At 40.3% G+C, this 14964-nt stretch overlaps 1 protein-coding gene across 2 annotated transcripts in view; it reads right to left on the bottom strand.

Moving 5' to 3' along the window:
* LOC132990116 (chemokine-like protein TAFA-1) overlaps positions 1–13747 on the bottom strand; it is a 31351-nt gene extending 17604 nt beyond the window's left edge. Inside the window, exons 1-2 of one of the 2 annotated variants that reach the window (XM_061058192.1) lie at positions 13250–13747; positions 11854–11998 (exon numbers count right to left, since the gene is read on the bottom strand). In XM_061058192.1, coding sequence (XP_060914175.1) covers positions 11854–11995 — 142 coding nt within the window. In that variant the 5' untranslated portion in view covers positions 11996–11998; positions 13250–13747. The remainder of the gene's footprint in view (positions 1–11853; positions 11999–13249) is intronic. The other variant, XM_061058191.1, reaches the window with a different exon arrangement.
* Positions 13748–14964: the final 1217 nt, after the last annotated feature.

Genomic DNA, 14964 nt, shown 5'->3' with positions numbered 1-14964 from the left:
GCAACATGTAAACTGTGTAATAATGCATAAAACAAAGGGCTAAATGACCTTTCATGCTGTCTGACATGTGCTCCCAAGGGTCGACGGCGGTGATTATGCAACACCTGGGAGCTGGAATTGGCACGGACGGTTCTTAACGTATTCAGGCTGATACAACAGAGCTGATTGCGGCACACGATCAGCATTTTAATTACATCTCACTTCAACAAAAGGACGGTATGGAACATTTGTTGCTATAAAGTCCAGCACATATACAAGACTGCCTCATTTAATCATGGCTTCAAAATATCCGATCATAATAAGAATCTTTAAAACTATGTTTTAATCCTTTTCTGTTACTATATGACATGTGATACTTTTAAATACAACTATGAGACATTGTGGATGTTTCTCTTCACCTACTGCCTCAGTAAATTACCATGAGTTTTAGGCCTGCATGACATGAGAAAAATATGCAATGTCCGCTTACATTTTTTAACATTGCGATAATGATATTAAGTGCAACAAGTAAAAAAAATAGCCCATTAGCATTACCGACTGTATAAACCTGGACAAAGAGTCAGTTACATCACCCATTGGTTTCTGAAGCACAGTTTTGAAGCCCAATGATGACTTTCACCCTAATGTCCCTAACTATGCATTATACTCATATGCTTCAAAAAGTAAAACTAAATCGAGTTATAAATAACAAAAACACACCCCACCCCTTTAAAGTGTGTGCAGATAAAGACATGAGCTAATGGACCAAAAAGCCGTTCTCCGTACCAGGCTGTTGCGTTCAATTTGGTCTCCAAAGTCAGTAAATTCAGAGTTGCGGATCTGATACATCATAAGGAACGCCCCCCCTGAAGTCGGAATTCCAACATGGAAACTCCAGATCAGCTTCAGTAGTCCAAGTTCAAATCCAACATGGTTGCAACAGATCGTTTAAACTGTAACTATTGTGCTAGTTATATCTGTGGACATGTTGTTGTGTTATTTTCGCGCATGAGCTATCATGTAGTTTTGTTAACACCAGGTATTAGCTAACAAAACAAAGGTACTCCTTGAGTCGTCCATGTTGCTCGCCCAACTTGTTGCAAACTCACAACAACCGCGGTTGTGACGTCATTACCAGCTCCGAGGTAAATGGAACGCACCAAAGTAATCATGGTTATTTCTGCTGTGGAAATGGACATTTCGACATTGAAAAGGGGCTTTTGGAGCCAACCTCAAGCAGTCACTCAAGGAAACGTAATTTATTGCAATTCTGCATAGGCTTCATTTTTTAACACCAGGGGTTGTCACTTGTCTATAACTCAAAGTTTTATATCTATCTGCTATTACTCACCTTTGACACAATACATGAGTTAGAAACTCCTGAATCCAAAATAAACAACAAAAAGCTGTTTTTTTTCACCAGTAAATTGGCACAGATAAATCTCAGAGTAGCAGAGAGTTTGTCTATGCTTCATTTGACTGCAACAAGATAAAATTGGCACTCTGAGCCCTGGCCCCAATCCAATGGTTAAAATGCACATATGCTGAGTGAGAAAGCCTTCCTTGTTTACTTATTAATTGCGTAACATTAAGACTTTTGTGTTTATTTCAAATCCTCCTAATGCAACAACGATGACATTTCAATTAATGTGCTCGGATAAAAGTACAATATCAGATCATAACCGTAAAAAAGTATGACGTGCTTCTTTTTGTTGTAGTTTAACTACGCAGGAAATAAAATGATTCAGTCAACCCTTTCATCATGTTCATATAAACCAAATTATCTTCCCATTTCTGTCCCAGTTTTCCATGTATGCATACACCAGTTTCCCCAGCAAAAAGGTAATTGGATCAGCAGTGTAAATATGCAAGAAGACTTATGGCACCCGGTGGAGATACTAGAGCAGAATTCTGCAATAGAGCCTGATAAACCCAATATTAATTACTCTGCTTATTTCTCTGTTTTCCCTCCCCCTTGGAACCAATTAGAAAGTTGAGATGCTTCTTTTCAGTTTAATGAGGTCTAAGTAATGATAATGAATTTCATCTTCCTGCCAAGCATTTAAAATAGGACGAGTGAAGCCACAAAGATATTGCCATATGAAATGATCTCAAGCATATTTCCCATTTGCGAGGAGTATTTCTTCTTTCATTGAGAAAATGAAAAGAAAAGATGAAATGAGGTCCCCTTTTCTCCACTACAAATACACTGGATGAATTAATAGAGGCGGTTTTTACTTCATGCTGATTCCATTTGGGAGGGCGGAGGGGGGTTAGTCACATGAAATTACTCAGAGTACACAGACTCAGTTTTTAATAATATTCTAAAAGATGATGTGTCCCACAACTGGGTCACTAAATAATCAAAATCGCTGCTAAATTCCTTTCCAAATGGTCAACAGTGAAGTGACAAAAAAAAAAGCCTTTCAGGGCAATGGGAGCCTGAGGGCTGACACACCTTGAAAATTCTTCACAGGGAAAAAAAAAGGCAGAGAGAGACAAAGGCACCCTGTCATGAACTAGTTACATCGCTTCACTCCAAATTATGTTATGGTTAACAGAAAAACCAAGCAGCAAGGTGGCCTTTTATCGTAGCAGGGAGCGAGTTTGCTGAGACAATCCTCACAGCACATTAGACAAAAAAAGTTCTGGATTCTCTCATCTAATATTTACAAACAGTGGGGACATGAAGCCATCATTAGTTTAACAGTAGTTTTTATCACATGGGGAAAGTGTTGAATTAAAGAGGAGCCGTGTTGCTTGTGAACCCACACATGCTTGTGCAACCACTGACATCAGCAATTACTGTGGAGAGCGGTGACGCTGGGATCCTTCCCATTGTAAGGGCTTGTTTTGATTATCTCGCAGGAGAACAAAAGATAAAAGGTTGGACTGATGTTTTTTTCATGTTATTAATCAAGAGAAATTGGAAGTGCTGTCACTGCGGAGACACAGCATGAACTGTGAGTCTGTTATCCTGAACCTTAGTGGGTTTGAGGGAGTGACTTTGAGTATAGAAAGCCAAGGCTCAACATGTAGAGTCCAGCTGTAGGAGTATAATATTCTAAGTAGGGAGTGTTGAATTTGTCAGTGAAAATGCAAAGGCGGGCCAGAGGGTTCACTTAAACGACTATGAAGAGACATGAAAAACCCCAAAGAGAAACAAAACTGCAACATAGAAATACAAAAAAACTACAAATAGATGCAAAAGTCTACACAAAAAAATGTAAGACTTTAAAAACTACAACAAAGATTTGTCAAGCAACTACAAATAGGCGCAAGTAAAGTCACTGCATAGAGATCCAAAACAACTACTTTGGCAAAATGACAACAAAGACATGAAGACCACTGGAGAAGGATGTAAAAGTACTACAAAGAGGTGAACAAGGAACACAAAGAAGATAGGATCCGATCAGAATCATACGCTTAACAACTTAACAAAGTGTTGAAAATGACTCAAAAAGATGCTAAAAGACGATAAAGAGATGGAAAATGACAACCTGTGTGCACACAATAGGAACAGGTGATCTTTTGAATCCATTTGTTCATTTTTTGTTCATTTTTTTAAAGGAGTTTGTTTTATGTTTGTTTATCTTTGTCTTCCATAAAGCACATTGAGTTTACGTTTGTATGAAATGTGCTACACAAATTAAATTGAATTGAACGTAGAGATGCAAAACAAGAAACAAAGAGAAGCACAACAACTAGCATAATATGTAGAAGTACCACAAAAAAAGGACCACAAAAGGGGTAGAAAATGACTAAAAAGAGATGCAAGATGCAGAGAGTGTTTGAAAATGAAATTTTGTGAAACAGCAACAAAGAGGCGACGTCAAAAAGATACATGTTCACAACATTAAAGAGGTACACAAAGAGATGGAAAATGACAACCCAGATGCACAACACCAACAAAGATGTGCAAAATGACAACAAAGATGTCTCACTACAAAGAGATGGACATTGATAAGGCATGCCAAACAAACACAGGAGAGCTAAGTAAAACGACAAAGAGATGAAGAACCAAAATGGAACAAACAAAAAAAAGACAGAGATGCAAAACGAGGACAAAGAGACTCGGAAGAACAGTAAAGAGACTCAAAATGTCATGCAAAAGGAGGAGCAAGATGAGGTGCCAGATGAGGTGCAAAACAAGATGTCAAACGACTACGAGCAGACCGAAAATGAACAAAAAAAAAAAGAGATGCAAAATAACAAGAGAAATAACGGGAAGTAATAAGGGGAGTGTGTGTCCTGCTGGGGGGATTGAAGCCTTTTAAATGTGCATGTTGTCTTCGGCTGTGGGATATTTGGCGTTACAAATAGCAGCAATTTGTTGATATTAGTATTGATTAAAAAAATGTCAGTGTAATTTATTTTAATGAATAAACAACTTAACCATTAATAATGTACAATATATTAATGCCAAGAACCAGGGCTTTAAAATTTGAGCTGCAAATCATTCATTCTTACTTTATAAATCTGCCCCAGTTCTATAAAACTGCTCCCCAGTCTGTCTCCAGTTTCTAAACCCAGCCCCCTGGACTAATTCAGATGCATAATTCACTGTAATTAAACTTTAACACTCATTACTAACATCATCATTACACATTAACTAATATGAAACTTTAATGTAATCCATAAACTCTCTTAAGAAGCCACTCATTCATTTTGTTGCTGCAGATGAATCTGAATGTTCAGCAGGCACAATATCTTCCCAGAGAGCTTTGTTTAATATTAGCAAACGCCCTGACTTCATTTTCTTCTGTTGTGCACACAACAAAAAGAAGAAGAGTATCTGTGATAGCTGAGCTTTGTTTTTGGACTATTTCGGGATTAAAGCAGACTGAACATTTTTTATCAGGACTCAGGGCTTCAGAGTCAACTCTCCTTTAGCGATGTCAGCTGTCACAACAACATATTAAGCTGCTAACTACAAAAACAAAACAAGGGGTCTTAAAAATCTTGGTAAGGACCCCGAGAGGATGCTCTGCTTCTTCAGCACAACAAAGGCAAAGTGGTTTGAAACGATCAGCTATTATTAATGCCGGTCTGAGGCGAAACATGTTTCTCTATTCTCAGCTGTTATTAAAGAGAAAATGTCTCCCGACGACAACGATGCTTTATGTGCAGTCATGAGGATTCTTCAGCAGAAACAATTAGCCCGAGGCTGCAATTCATACATTTATGTTCACATAAAAATAAACGTTTGACAATCCATTTCACTCCATCCTGTGGTCCAAGCATTTGCAGACTTGGTATCCTCCTTACGTTTTACATCTCATAAATTGCAGAACATTTATTTAAAAGTCAAAGTCCCATCCATAAAACCGTGGGATTATTTACGGCAGTGAACCGACTAGCACAGCTCGTGTTCGGATAAGAAGTGATGACACTTTAAACACAAACATCAGCTCTTTACAGACTCGAGGTCTAATACAGTATATTCATTGAGGATGCTCTGTAGGGATGCAGTCAGTGCAGACAGAAGAACCTCAACATGTGCTGGATATCTTGCCATGAAACTCGGTTTGTATGGACAGTCACAGGTCCAAACAAATGAAGCCCAACGACTTTTCTGATCCCCTCACTTCTCCTTATGGTGCTTCAATGCAACCATGTCTTCTTGAAATTACATCTATAAATTACAGTACTACTTTCCTAAGCATATTGGAACCAAGTTTTTATTTATATATCAAAAATATGTCAATTTGGGGCGCTGGTGGCACAGTGGTTAGTGCACGCGCCCATGTATGGAGGCTACAGTCCTCTAAATGGGCAGCCCGGGTTCAAATCTGACCTGTGGCCGCTTTTCCCGCATGTCATTCCCCACTCTCTCTCTCTCCCTGATTTCTGACTCTATCCACTGCCATAGGGCAGTGGATCTCTAATAAAGGCCCCAAAAAAGCCAAAAATAAATCTTAAAAAAAGTGTAAAGTTATGGTCTGGACTCAATGGTTGTTGGTTGTTGGGATACATGGCGGGCCTTTAAAGTTGCAGGATTGTCACACCAGTGTCCTGGACTCATGTCGAGGCCTGTGGCTTTTTAATGCAATACAATCAATTTGCTCAAGGAAAGGGAAGATCGTGTTATTGGTTTTGATTTAAATGAAAAATTTCATTTTCAGTTAACTTTATAAATTCTAGGCCTATATGTTTTTTTTTTCAAAGATTTATTTTTGGGCTTTTTGTGCCTTTATTCGAGAGATATGACAGTAGATAGTGTTGGAAATCAGGGAGAGAGAGAGAGAGTCGGGAATGACATGCGGGAAAGGAGCCACAGGTCGAATTCGAACTTGGGCTTTGTATCCAGTCAGTCACATTTTCCCCATGTATATTCTTTTGCAAATTTAGTGTTATATAAATAGTTTAATTATCTGATTAACTACTGGATGAATCTTCATTAAGGAATGCAGGAAGCAGGCAATGGCGGGTCATGTTGAGCTTCCTTATTTGTCCCCTGGTAACTGATACTGTTTAATAAAACACAGACACGAGAACTGTTTCAGGATTATCAAAGGAGACGTGCCTAAAGATGATGTTGATGGTTTTGAATACCAAAAGATCCGTTTTATCAATCAGATGTATCAGATTAAAATTGGAACATGAGTAGATGAGGACCAAAGCTATAGCTCAGAGGTCATTGTCAAACTGCAAAGAAAGAGATTCCAGCCAACAATGTCCAGAACTTGTTCAGCTACAGTAAACTATGTTTGACATTAATACATAATATATACTGTCTTAAAAAAAAAGTTTGGTCTACAAATATTCTTCTGTATCCATCAATGAATGGAAAATGACCAACTCATTGTTTAAAGCAAAGGTTCTCAACTGGTCGATCCTCAGGACCCACCAACTTCTCCTTCATGAAAAATCACCACCCAAATTTCAGATATTTTTTTGAGTCAATCAGATTTATTTAAAGAAAACTTGTGCAGATTGACCCTCAGACATTACAAAGCGTGATAGAACAAAAAAAAAACGGAATAAAACAAACGTTTAAAAAAAGCGCTTCATAGACTTTTTTTGACAGCATTTTTCTTCCAGGCACAAATTCGCGACCAACTAAAAATGGCTCCGCGACCCACTTCTGGGTCCTGACCCACCAGTTGAGAACCACTGGTTTAATGCACGTGTCCATTCAGGGATTACGATTGTCATTGGTAAGATCTGAAAAATGTAGAAGCAACTTCTGTTGAATAGTAAATTGCTCCCTATAACCTCCAGGTATTTAGGCAGGTTTGACGCAGAAAAAGCTTCACTCCTGCACGCCTAAAATAAAATGACAGAAATGTACCAGAAACACCTGTGACACTGACACAGCTATACATAGTGAGCTGCTGTTAACACCCCTGTTATTAATACACGGGGATACTGGCAAAGACGGGAAACAGCTGTTGAAGCCTTGAGAGAGAAAGCGGGCTAATTAATTGAGCTGTGGGCCACAGAAATTCATTTTGCATTTAAGCGTTGTGACCACAAACCATAGCCCCTGCACAGAATTGGCTGAAAGACTTCAATTAAACATGCTGTATAAACAAATATCCACCAGCTTAGAGGAGCTCTCCCTGATGAATAATTCATAGCCTGGAAGAGGGAATAAATGGGAAATATTGAAATATGTAAAACCTATTTGTAGCTGTGAGCATACTGTAATAATTAGAGCCCTGATTGTCCTTAGATTCATTTACTTAAGTATATATTTTACTCTCAGGGCTTAACAAGGAAATGAAATGAATAGTTTATTTCTGTGAAATATATCATACTACACAGGCTGAACAAGCTTTGCCTCTCAGAGCTACAAGAGCACAGAACTCTGTTTTTCAAGTTTAACAGAGTGGTCAGGGGTCCTTCGACGTCACACTGGCATGTTTAACAACAGCAGAACAAAGTGGCCTCGTCAAGCTCCAGATGTGGAGGGGCCGCGGGCTGAGGCCGCACGCCACTTCCCATTGGCGCTGCAGCGGAGCAACGCTGACACTAGCGAGCGCATGGCGGAGAGGAGGACTACGGAAGGGGAGGAGGAAGATGTATGTCAAAATAACGTGCCTGCAGGATGCATTATATAAGGCTATTAAATTGTCACTGTCTAAAACAGTGCAAAGAGGATGCAACCTTTGTTTGTGACAGGCGAAAATCCATTTTTCATGTTTGTTGCATTGTGAGCTTCAGCAGCGAGTGGGTTCTTTTGTTGGAGCGCATTAAAAAAAAAAAAAACACTGATCCTGTGCTTCTCTAAAGCCCCTGAAAGCAAGACATGAGGGATTGTAGTGGCATTTTAGCTTTGAAAAGGAACAAAAAAAATACAGGTGTACTGCATATATTGAAAATAATTCAAATAAAAGCAACGAAAAGTGAAAGTAAATTCTAGCTTGAAGGTATTTCTTTAAGAGAGATGAGGAGGTAGGGTATGTAAAGCTACTACACAGTGATCGATCATCATATGTTAGAGTGTGAGGAAAGAGAAAGGCTGTGAAATTGATACCACACAGAGTTAAGTATTTATGACCCAAGTCTGAATAAATTATAATAAACAGTGGATACTTACAAGTGAGTAACTTCTGCTATCCGTATCCCCCACTTCAGCTTCTCTGCATCTCATTATGCACATTCACTCACTTGCTGCTACACATTTTGCACAAACCACAAGGTAAGAGGCCGATGTGCACACGCTGCTTCCATACAATGACCTTTCAGTTATGAACAGTTTGACCTTGCAAAGCCGGCTGTTGGTAGGAGTGAGTTCACAGAAGAGCAAGGCCACCTCAGGCAGCCACTATAGTCTTTGTCGTACGCTCTGCTAACACCTCCACATCATGCTCTGCATCACCAATGGCACTGTTTCTTCAGCTGGAAATAGACAGCTGCTCCAAACACTCACTGCACCTTTGTTCTTTTAGCAGCATTGATTTCAGTTTTTACTAAATGTCTGATAACAGCTGCAGGAAAGTACAATGAAAAGTGGATTTTAATGCTTCCGGCAGGATCTGTGCACAATGCAAGTCATTTTTCTTCTGCAAGTCAGTGTTTAAGACAATGAAAATCCTCCCGCAGTTTCCTCTGAGGTCGAGAAAAGCATGACCCCAAAAAAAAGGCAGCATCTCTGCTCGCCACATTACAGATGCACGACAAACACAATCTGTTCTATTTCGTGCACAGTTCATGCTCTTTGCACCAAATAAATACAGCACCTTATGAATCATGCCGCAGAGAGAGCAACACCGCCTGCACCGGGGAAGGCAGAGAGAGAGGGAGAGGGAGAGAGGGAGAGAGAAAAGCCCAGAGCGTATCTGAAAGAGTGGCAGGCAGCAATCTGTAAGTAGAGCTGTAGGCTGTAAAGCAGGCTGCCTTGTCCGAATCACTGAGCACACACAAGCAGCTATTCAAGGGTCATCCGGCTAATGGACTTCTGGACACACGTTCTGTGCCAATAACTCGGAGCACAAGTGGAACAGTTGCTTATTTGCTGTCAGAAGAAATTATTATATGGAGCTGGAAACACAATGCTGCTGATAAATCTGTAATTTTCCTGTCGCGTACGCCCTTTTCATGCTACAGGTGCTTCTATTTACAACCAATAATTTATCTCGAGTTTGTGTTTGTTGAAGGGATACGAAGATCAGGTCACAATTCAGCTGCTCCCAAAGTCAACACACATGATTGACTTGCTTTTTCTAAAACAACAATCCCTCCCCAAAGATCTAAACTTCTATTGGCAAGGACACAACTGATCCGCCGCCCTCTGTAATCTCGATTTCCTCTGGTAATACCATTTGCCGTGAATTTGTGGCATTTTAGCTGCCTTAAATGATTGGCCGAATGGTCTGCAACCAATGGCCTCCTTGCCACCAATTCATGACCCGTCAACCTCAATCCTCCCGCCAATCCAACAGGCACACAACGCCCAGCACACAACAAATGTCCCAGTGTCAGAATCAATCCAGACAGGCATCCCATCCTCCTCTCATAAACTTGGCATCTCATTTATCCAGGGTGAGGGTTAGCCATGCTATGGTAAATGGAATGACAGGGCATTTACACTTTTAGTGGCAGAGGCTCCTGAAGGACTAGAAATGTTCGCTTTGTTTCCTCCAGAGTTACCTGAATGCATATTTGAAATATTAATTCCATTTCCCTTTTGTTGACATGAGACCACTTTTCTTGAAGACAACCTATTTGTTAGTAAGGTTTTTTCTTCCTCCAATACATGTCTGCCAGATGGGAATAATGAAATGAAGGTGTTGGAACAGGAAGTCTTCTGACTCACAATATTGAGAGTATTGAAAAAGACCCCTTGCTGATGTGCAGGAAATATCAGACACCAAGGACCTACACACTTATGCATCTACTTCTCCCTTTGAAGTTCAGCTTCCTTTCCTCTGTCGAACCCTTAGATCATAATTATTTACCATAACCGCAGCTCCCATCCGCCTGACGAAAAACAAAAAGGTTCAAAAGCTATGTTTCCGTCATTTTCTATCCAGAGTAATTTCACAGAGACCACAATCGCTCAGATCAAATTGAGAAGGAGCAGTGTAGCATGAAAATCAACTGGAATAACTCAAAAAGGAAACTGCAACAGCGTTCACTCGCTACTTTTGTGATCTTCAGGAGTGAAATTCTCATGCTATCCAGGGGCATTTCAAAAAGGTGGTCTTGGGTGGCATCAGCCCCCTGAAATCTGATTGGCCACCCCATAAACTATGATTGGCTAGATGACTATTCAGAGATGAGCTTATTGGGCTTTGTTGCCACAAGCTGCCATTTGTTTTCATCTCTTTTCATCAGTACCATGTTTCTTATTTTAAACTCAGACTTTAAGAGAATCGTCACTTTTTAAGTCCTGAAACAATTGAAAAGCAGAGATTTTTACGTAACCTGGTGTGCTATTTATTGAATCAAAAATAAATCTATTAAAGTGAATGCAACATAGTATGATAACCTTATATCAGCAGTTAAAGTAGACGAGATTAGTAGAGATAAACGGTAACCACTGTGCAAACTTCCTTATGTCACCCCTACATTAGTTGCCCAAGTTTGGTCATCTTAAGGCCCTGACACACCAAGGAGATCGTCAGCCGTCGGCCCTAGTTGGACTGTCGGTGAGCGGTCATCGCCCTAGTTTTTGCGGTGTGTCCAGCTCCGTCGCTGCCCGTCAGTATTCGACATGTTGAATCGCGGTCGCTGAGGGGAATCTCTCTGATTGGCTGTTTGGAGGTTTCATTTATCTCCCGCTCTCGACACAAGTTTGGGAAAGCCCCTTGGGCATGCCGCTGGAGTCCATCCATGCTTTCACCCATTAGTGCCGTTTCTTCTTATTTGTCGCCTCCGCCTCTCCTTTTCTTTTTCCACTAAAAGACCAAGATCGATTAGTAGGCTATTTTACAAGTGGTGCGCAACAGCGGTGTTAAAATGGTCTTCTCGTATCATAACGACGCCTGCGGGCATGGAGAGTTATTTCCTCTCACGCATGCGCAGAACGCACGTGGTGGATGGCCGTCGTCTGTAGTCTTTGCGGTGTGTTCAAGTGCAACATTTTGGCCAAGACGTGATGCGACGCCACAGGCAGCTTTCGTCGCTACTAGTTCTTTCTTTCTTCATCTGCTTGGTGTGTCAAAGCCTTTGGTCAAAAACTTATGGACACGCCCCTGACCCTATCAAGGCCAAATCAAAATGAAAAAAAAAAAACACTGTAAAATTTCCTTTCTAGTCAGCCCAAGCAAGGGAAAATAATGACTGAATAAAATCAAAAAGGAGACATAAAACAAGGCTTGTGACATCTAATTAAACAGATGAGCGATCAAACCTTTCATTGCCTCAGTAACAGTATATTAAGAACCTTTGATTTGTGGTTTTAAGGGCTTTGAGAGGACTCACCAATCTGGTGGATGGTGGTTCGTCCAGGCCGTGTCCCATGATGCTGCTGGATGGTGTCGTAGAAAGTGGCCTGACACAGCTGGATGGCCGTCACACTGACCCAGAGGCACAGGCAGAGCAGCCAGGACATGACAGGACACATCTGCTGAGGACCGGCAGAGGTAGAGTCAACTTGTAAAAAAAAGTCAGCATGTTCCCAACCTATGACCTTAAGCCCCCCAAATGCCTCCAACACATTTACGCAAACAAACACTTCTGGAGTCATGAGAAAAAAAAAAAAAAGGACTTCAAGATTTTTTGCAAGCATTCAAGCCTATAATTGGCCTTATCGCTCCTCGGTGGAGTTTTAGTCATCGAATTTATCATTTACATGATTATATAAGTATGAGTTCTTCCCCATTTTCTCTTCTTAGTTTTCCCTGTCTTGTCCCTGAGCCACAATGCTGCAAATGTGTAGTGATCCCCAGGGAGTTTTTCCCCCCATGCAGCAGAGATTTCCCATGACAGGCTGACTCCCTTCAACTCCTGAGCTGTGCTCCCGCCTCAGAATCAAAAAAAAAAAAAAAAAAATCTAAACTTGAAGAAAGATAAGATTTTGTGAGCAGCTGTCTGCCGAGGTTTTTCTGTATCTGTCAGAATAATGTGACAGTCACACAGCAGTAATGGGAATCAAAAACCTTGTAATGTTTCACCATGCTGTTTAGATAAGAAATGAAAAAAAAAGAGATATAGAACGACAGCGAGGAATGCTCCTGGTCATAGAGGGAAAGAAATCTATGAAGGAGAAAATACAAAATGTTTCAGCCTTGAAATCATTTCAGAGCAGTTTTATTCACAGCAGAAAACTGCCTGAAAGAATCAGTTTACTCACCATTGTATCAAATGCACCATATCAATATATATATATATATATATATATATATATATATATAATTTAAACACTTTTAAACTTGTCAATAACTCTTGTGATTTCCAAATGCATGCAAAGTTTTAGCAAACATTTCAGGTGTGTATTATTTCAGTTGAACCTTTTTCAATGAATGAACAATACAGTTAAACTGAAGACGTCTCATTCCTTTCACAAGTTTATTGTGCTTCAAGGCATCTAAAGTAGCAATGAAATAGTTTAGAAAATGGCTAAGTGGCTCTTAAACATCGCAAACAAAATAATAATTCTTAATATGATCAATAATAAATCACATCAGGAAACAAGAGTACAGAAAGATGCTCTTTTCCCACAACAATATAGTTATAGTTTTGTATTTTAGACTTTGTAATTAAATTCAAATAGATTTTGATGGTAAAAGTCAAATTTGCCATTTTCATGCAAAAAGCTTCATCTCTCGACATTGCCATGATTTATTCTCTGCCCAGAGTAAAAAGAAGAAAATCTTACCTGAGCAACCAGACAATGAGTGTATAAATATCTCAGCAGAATGACATAAATCCATCCATAATGCTGCTCATGTTTATCCCATCCAATAAGTCTTGAATTTGGCTCGGGGAGGAAACTCCACTGACTCTGCCTGCCTGCTCCACACTTTGATAGCAACAGTCCAGTGATTCAGAAATGACCGTCAAGCCGGAGTCAGGAAATAGATTTACAGCTCTTTCAATTCCACCTTTGAAATATCACTGCTTCCCCTCGAGGAGCTGCTCTCACTGACACTGAATTCATTTGCCCCTTCGCATTTATAGGCACGTGCAGAGTGCTCCTTAATTAACTGTAGTGGAATCTCTTCTCTCACCGTCTGCATCCTTCCAGTGAGAGGCAGCCTCTGAGCAGCGGCTCTCTCTCGCTGAGTCCCCCCCTCAGTGAGCACTAAGAGACAAATGTTTCCGTACAGGCTGGCTGAGTGTAAAGACTGTATCACATGTCTTAAAGCCAGACTGCCTCCGGATTAGATGGCATGGTGGGAGCTCCACCTGATCATATGCTTCAGAGACATGCAAATCAGGGAAACTGGCAGCGCATGATTAACAATTATTTACATTTAGAAAGGTTTCTTGTTTATCAAAGGTAACATTTATTTTTATTTCTGTCCTTTTTTAGGTGTCAGGTTCTTCTTTTACTTGCATAAAGAAATCCAAGAACTGGAGGTTATAATAGCAGATATAAGCATGCAGTAGGAGAAGGCAAAATCATCACCCCGGTCCTTAGCATATTTTGGTATTGTTCGAGGAAGGTGCATAAAAGAAGATTAAGAAAGATTGTGTTTTCACAAGCTGAGCAGAAAAGGAAAATTGAAAGCGGATTGTGCTGAGAAAATAATAATAACCATTCATCTGAAGGCCATCTTCGCCTACAATGGGGGAGTGTGATGGAGACGTAATGGTGATTAGAGCAAAGAAGGGGGAGGTGAGAGCTGTTATTAGGTGTAAATCAGCTCAGATCTGTAAAAGTGGGGACACAGCTCCATCCTTCCTGTTCCCTGTCACCTTAACTAAGAGGTGAGCTCTACTTTCGCATTGTGTCTGGAGTTTTTTTTATTTATTTTTTTATCACCTGCATGCAGAACATGCCCAAGGCCTGCAGCTCAAACTGCCATCTCTACGGCATAAAGACTTCACTTTTTATTTTGATGCTCGCTCAGGAAGACAGGGTGCATTCCCAGTTCAGCAAGGAGTGAAGAAAACCCGGAGTGAGAGGAACAGCAAGACACTGCTTGAGATGTAGGAACACTTTACAACACGGCATGTCTGACACGTTGGCGGCTTCAACTCTGTGCAGAGGGGAATTGGAACATATAGTGGGAAGCCAAATTTAATAAATTGCTGAGTTGTTCTGGAGGGGAACAATAGAAGGGACATTTATTAATTGTTTCAGCACTTTCCCCCATGTTGATACTGTGCTTTGATACAATGGTACAGTGATGTAATGTATGCCCTTTAAGCTACCTGTTTAATAGAGGTTTGTTTGGGTGTATGTAGAACTCCTGGCCTTGTGTCCAAAATCAATAATATCTGTGATCTCTCATTTGGAAAAAACATTTTATCTTTTGGCTTGAAAAACAAATACTGATACCTCTCGAAAAATCTAGTTGCAGGGTTATTCTATGTTCAGTTTCTTTCTGTTAGGGCAGATCATCAAGAGCAGGGTTCCAGTTCAAT

Source organism: Labrus mixtus, chromosome 15 (genome assembly GCF_963584025.1).
Source record: "Labrus mixtus chromosome 15, fLabMix1.1, whole genome shotgun sequence".
NCBI classification, from domain to species: domain Eukaryota; kingdom Metazoa; phylum Chordata; class Actinopteri; order Labriformes; family Labridae; genus Labrus; species Labrus mixtus.
The sequence above is the reverse complement of the archived record's forward strand: the minus strand, read 5'-3'. Positions and strand labels throughout refer to the sequence as shown.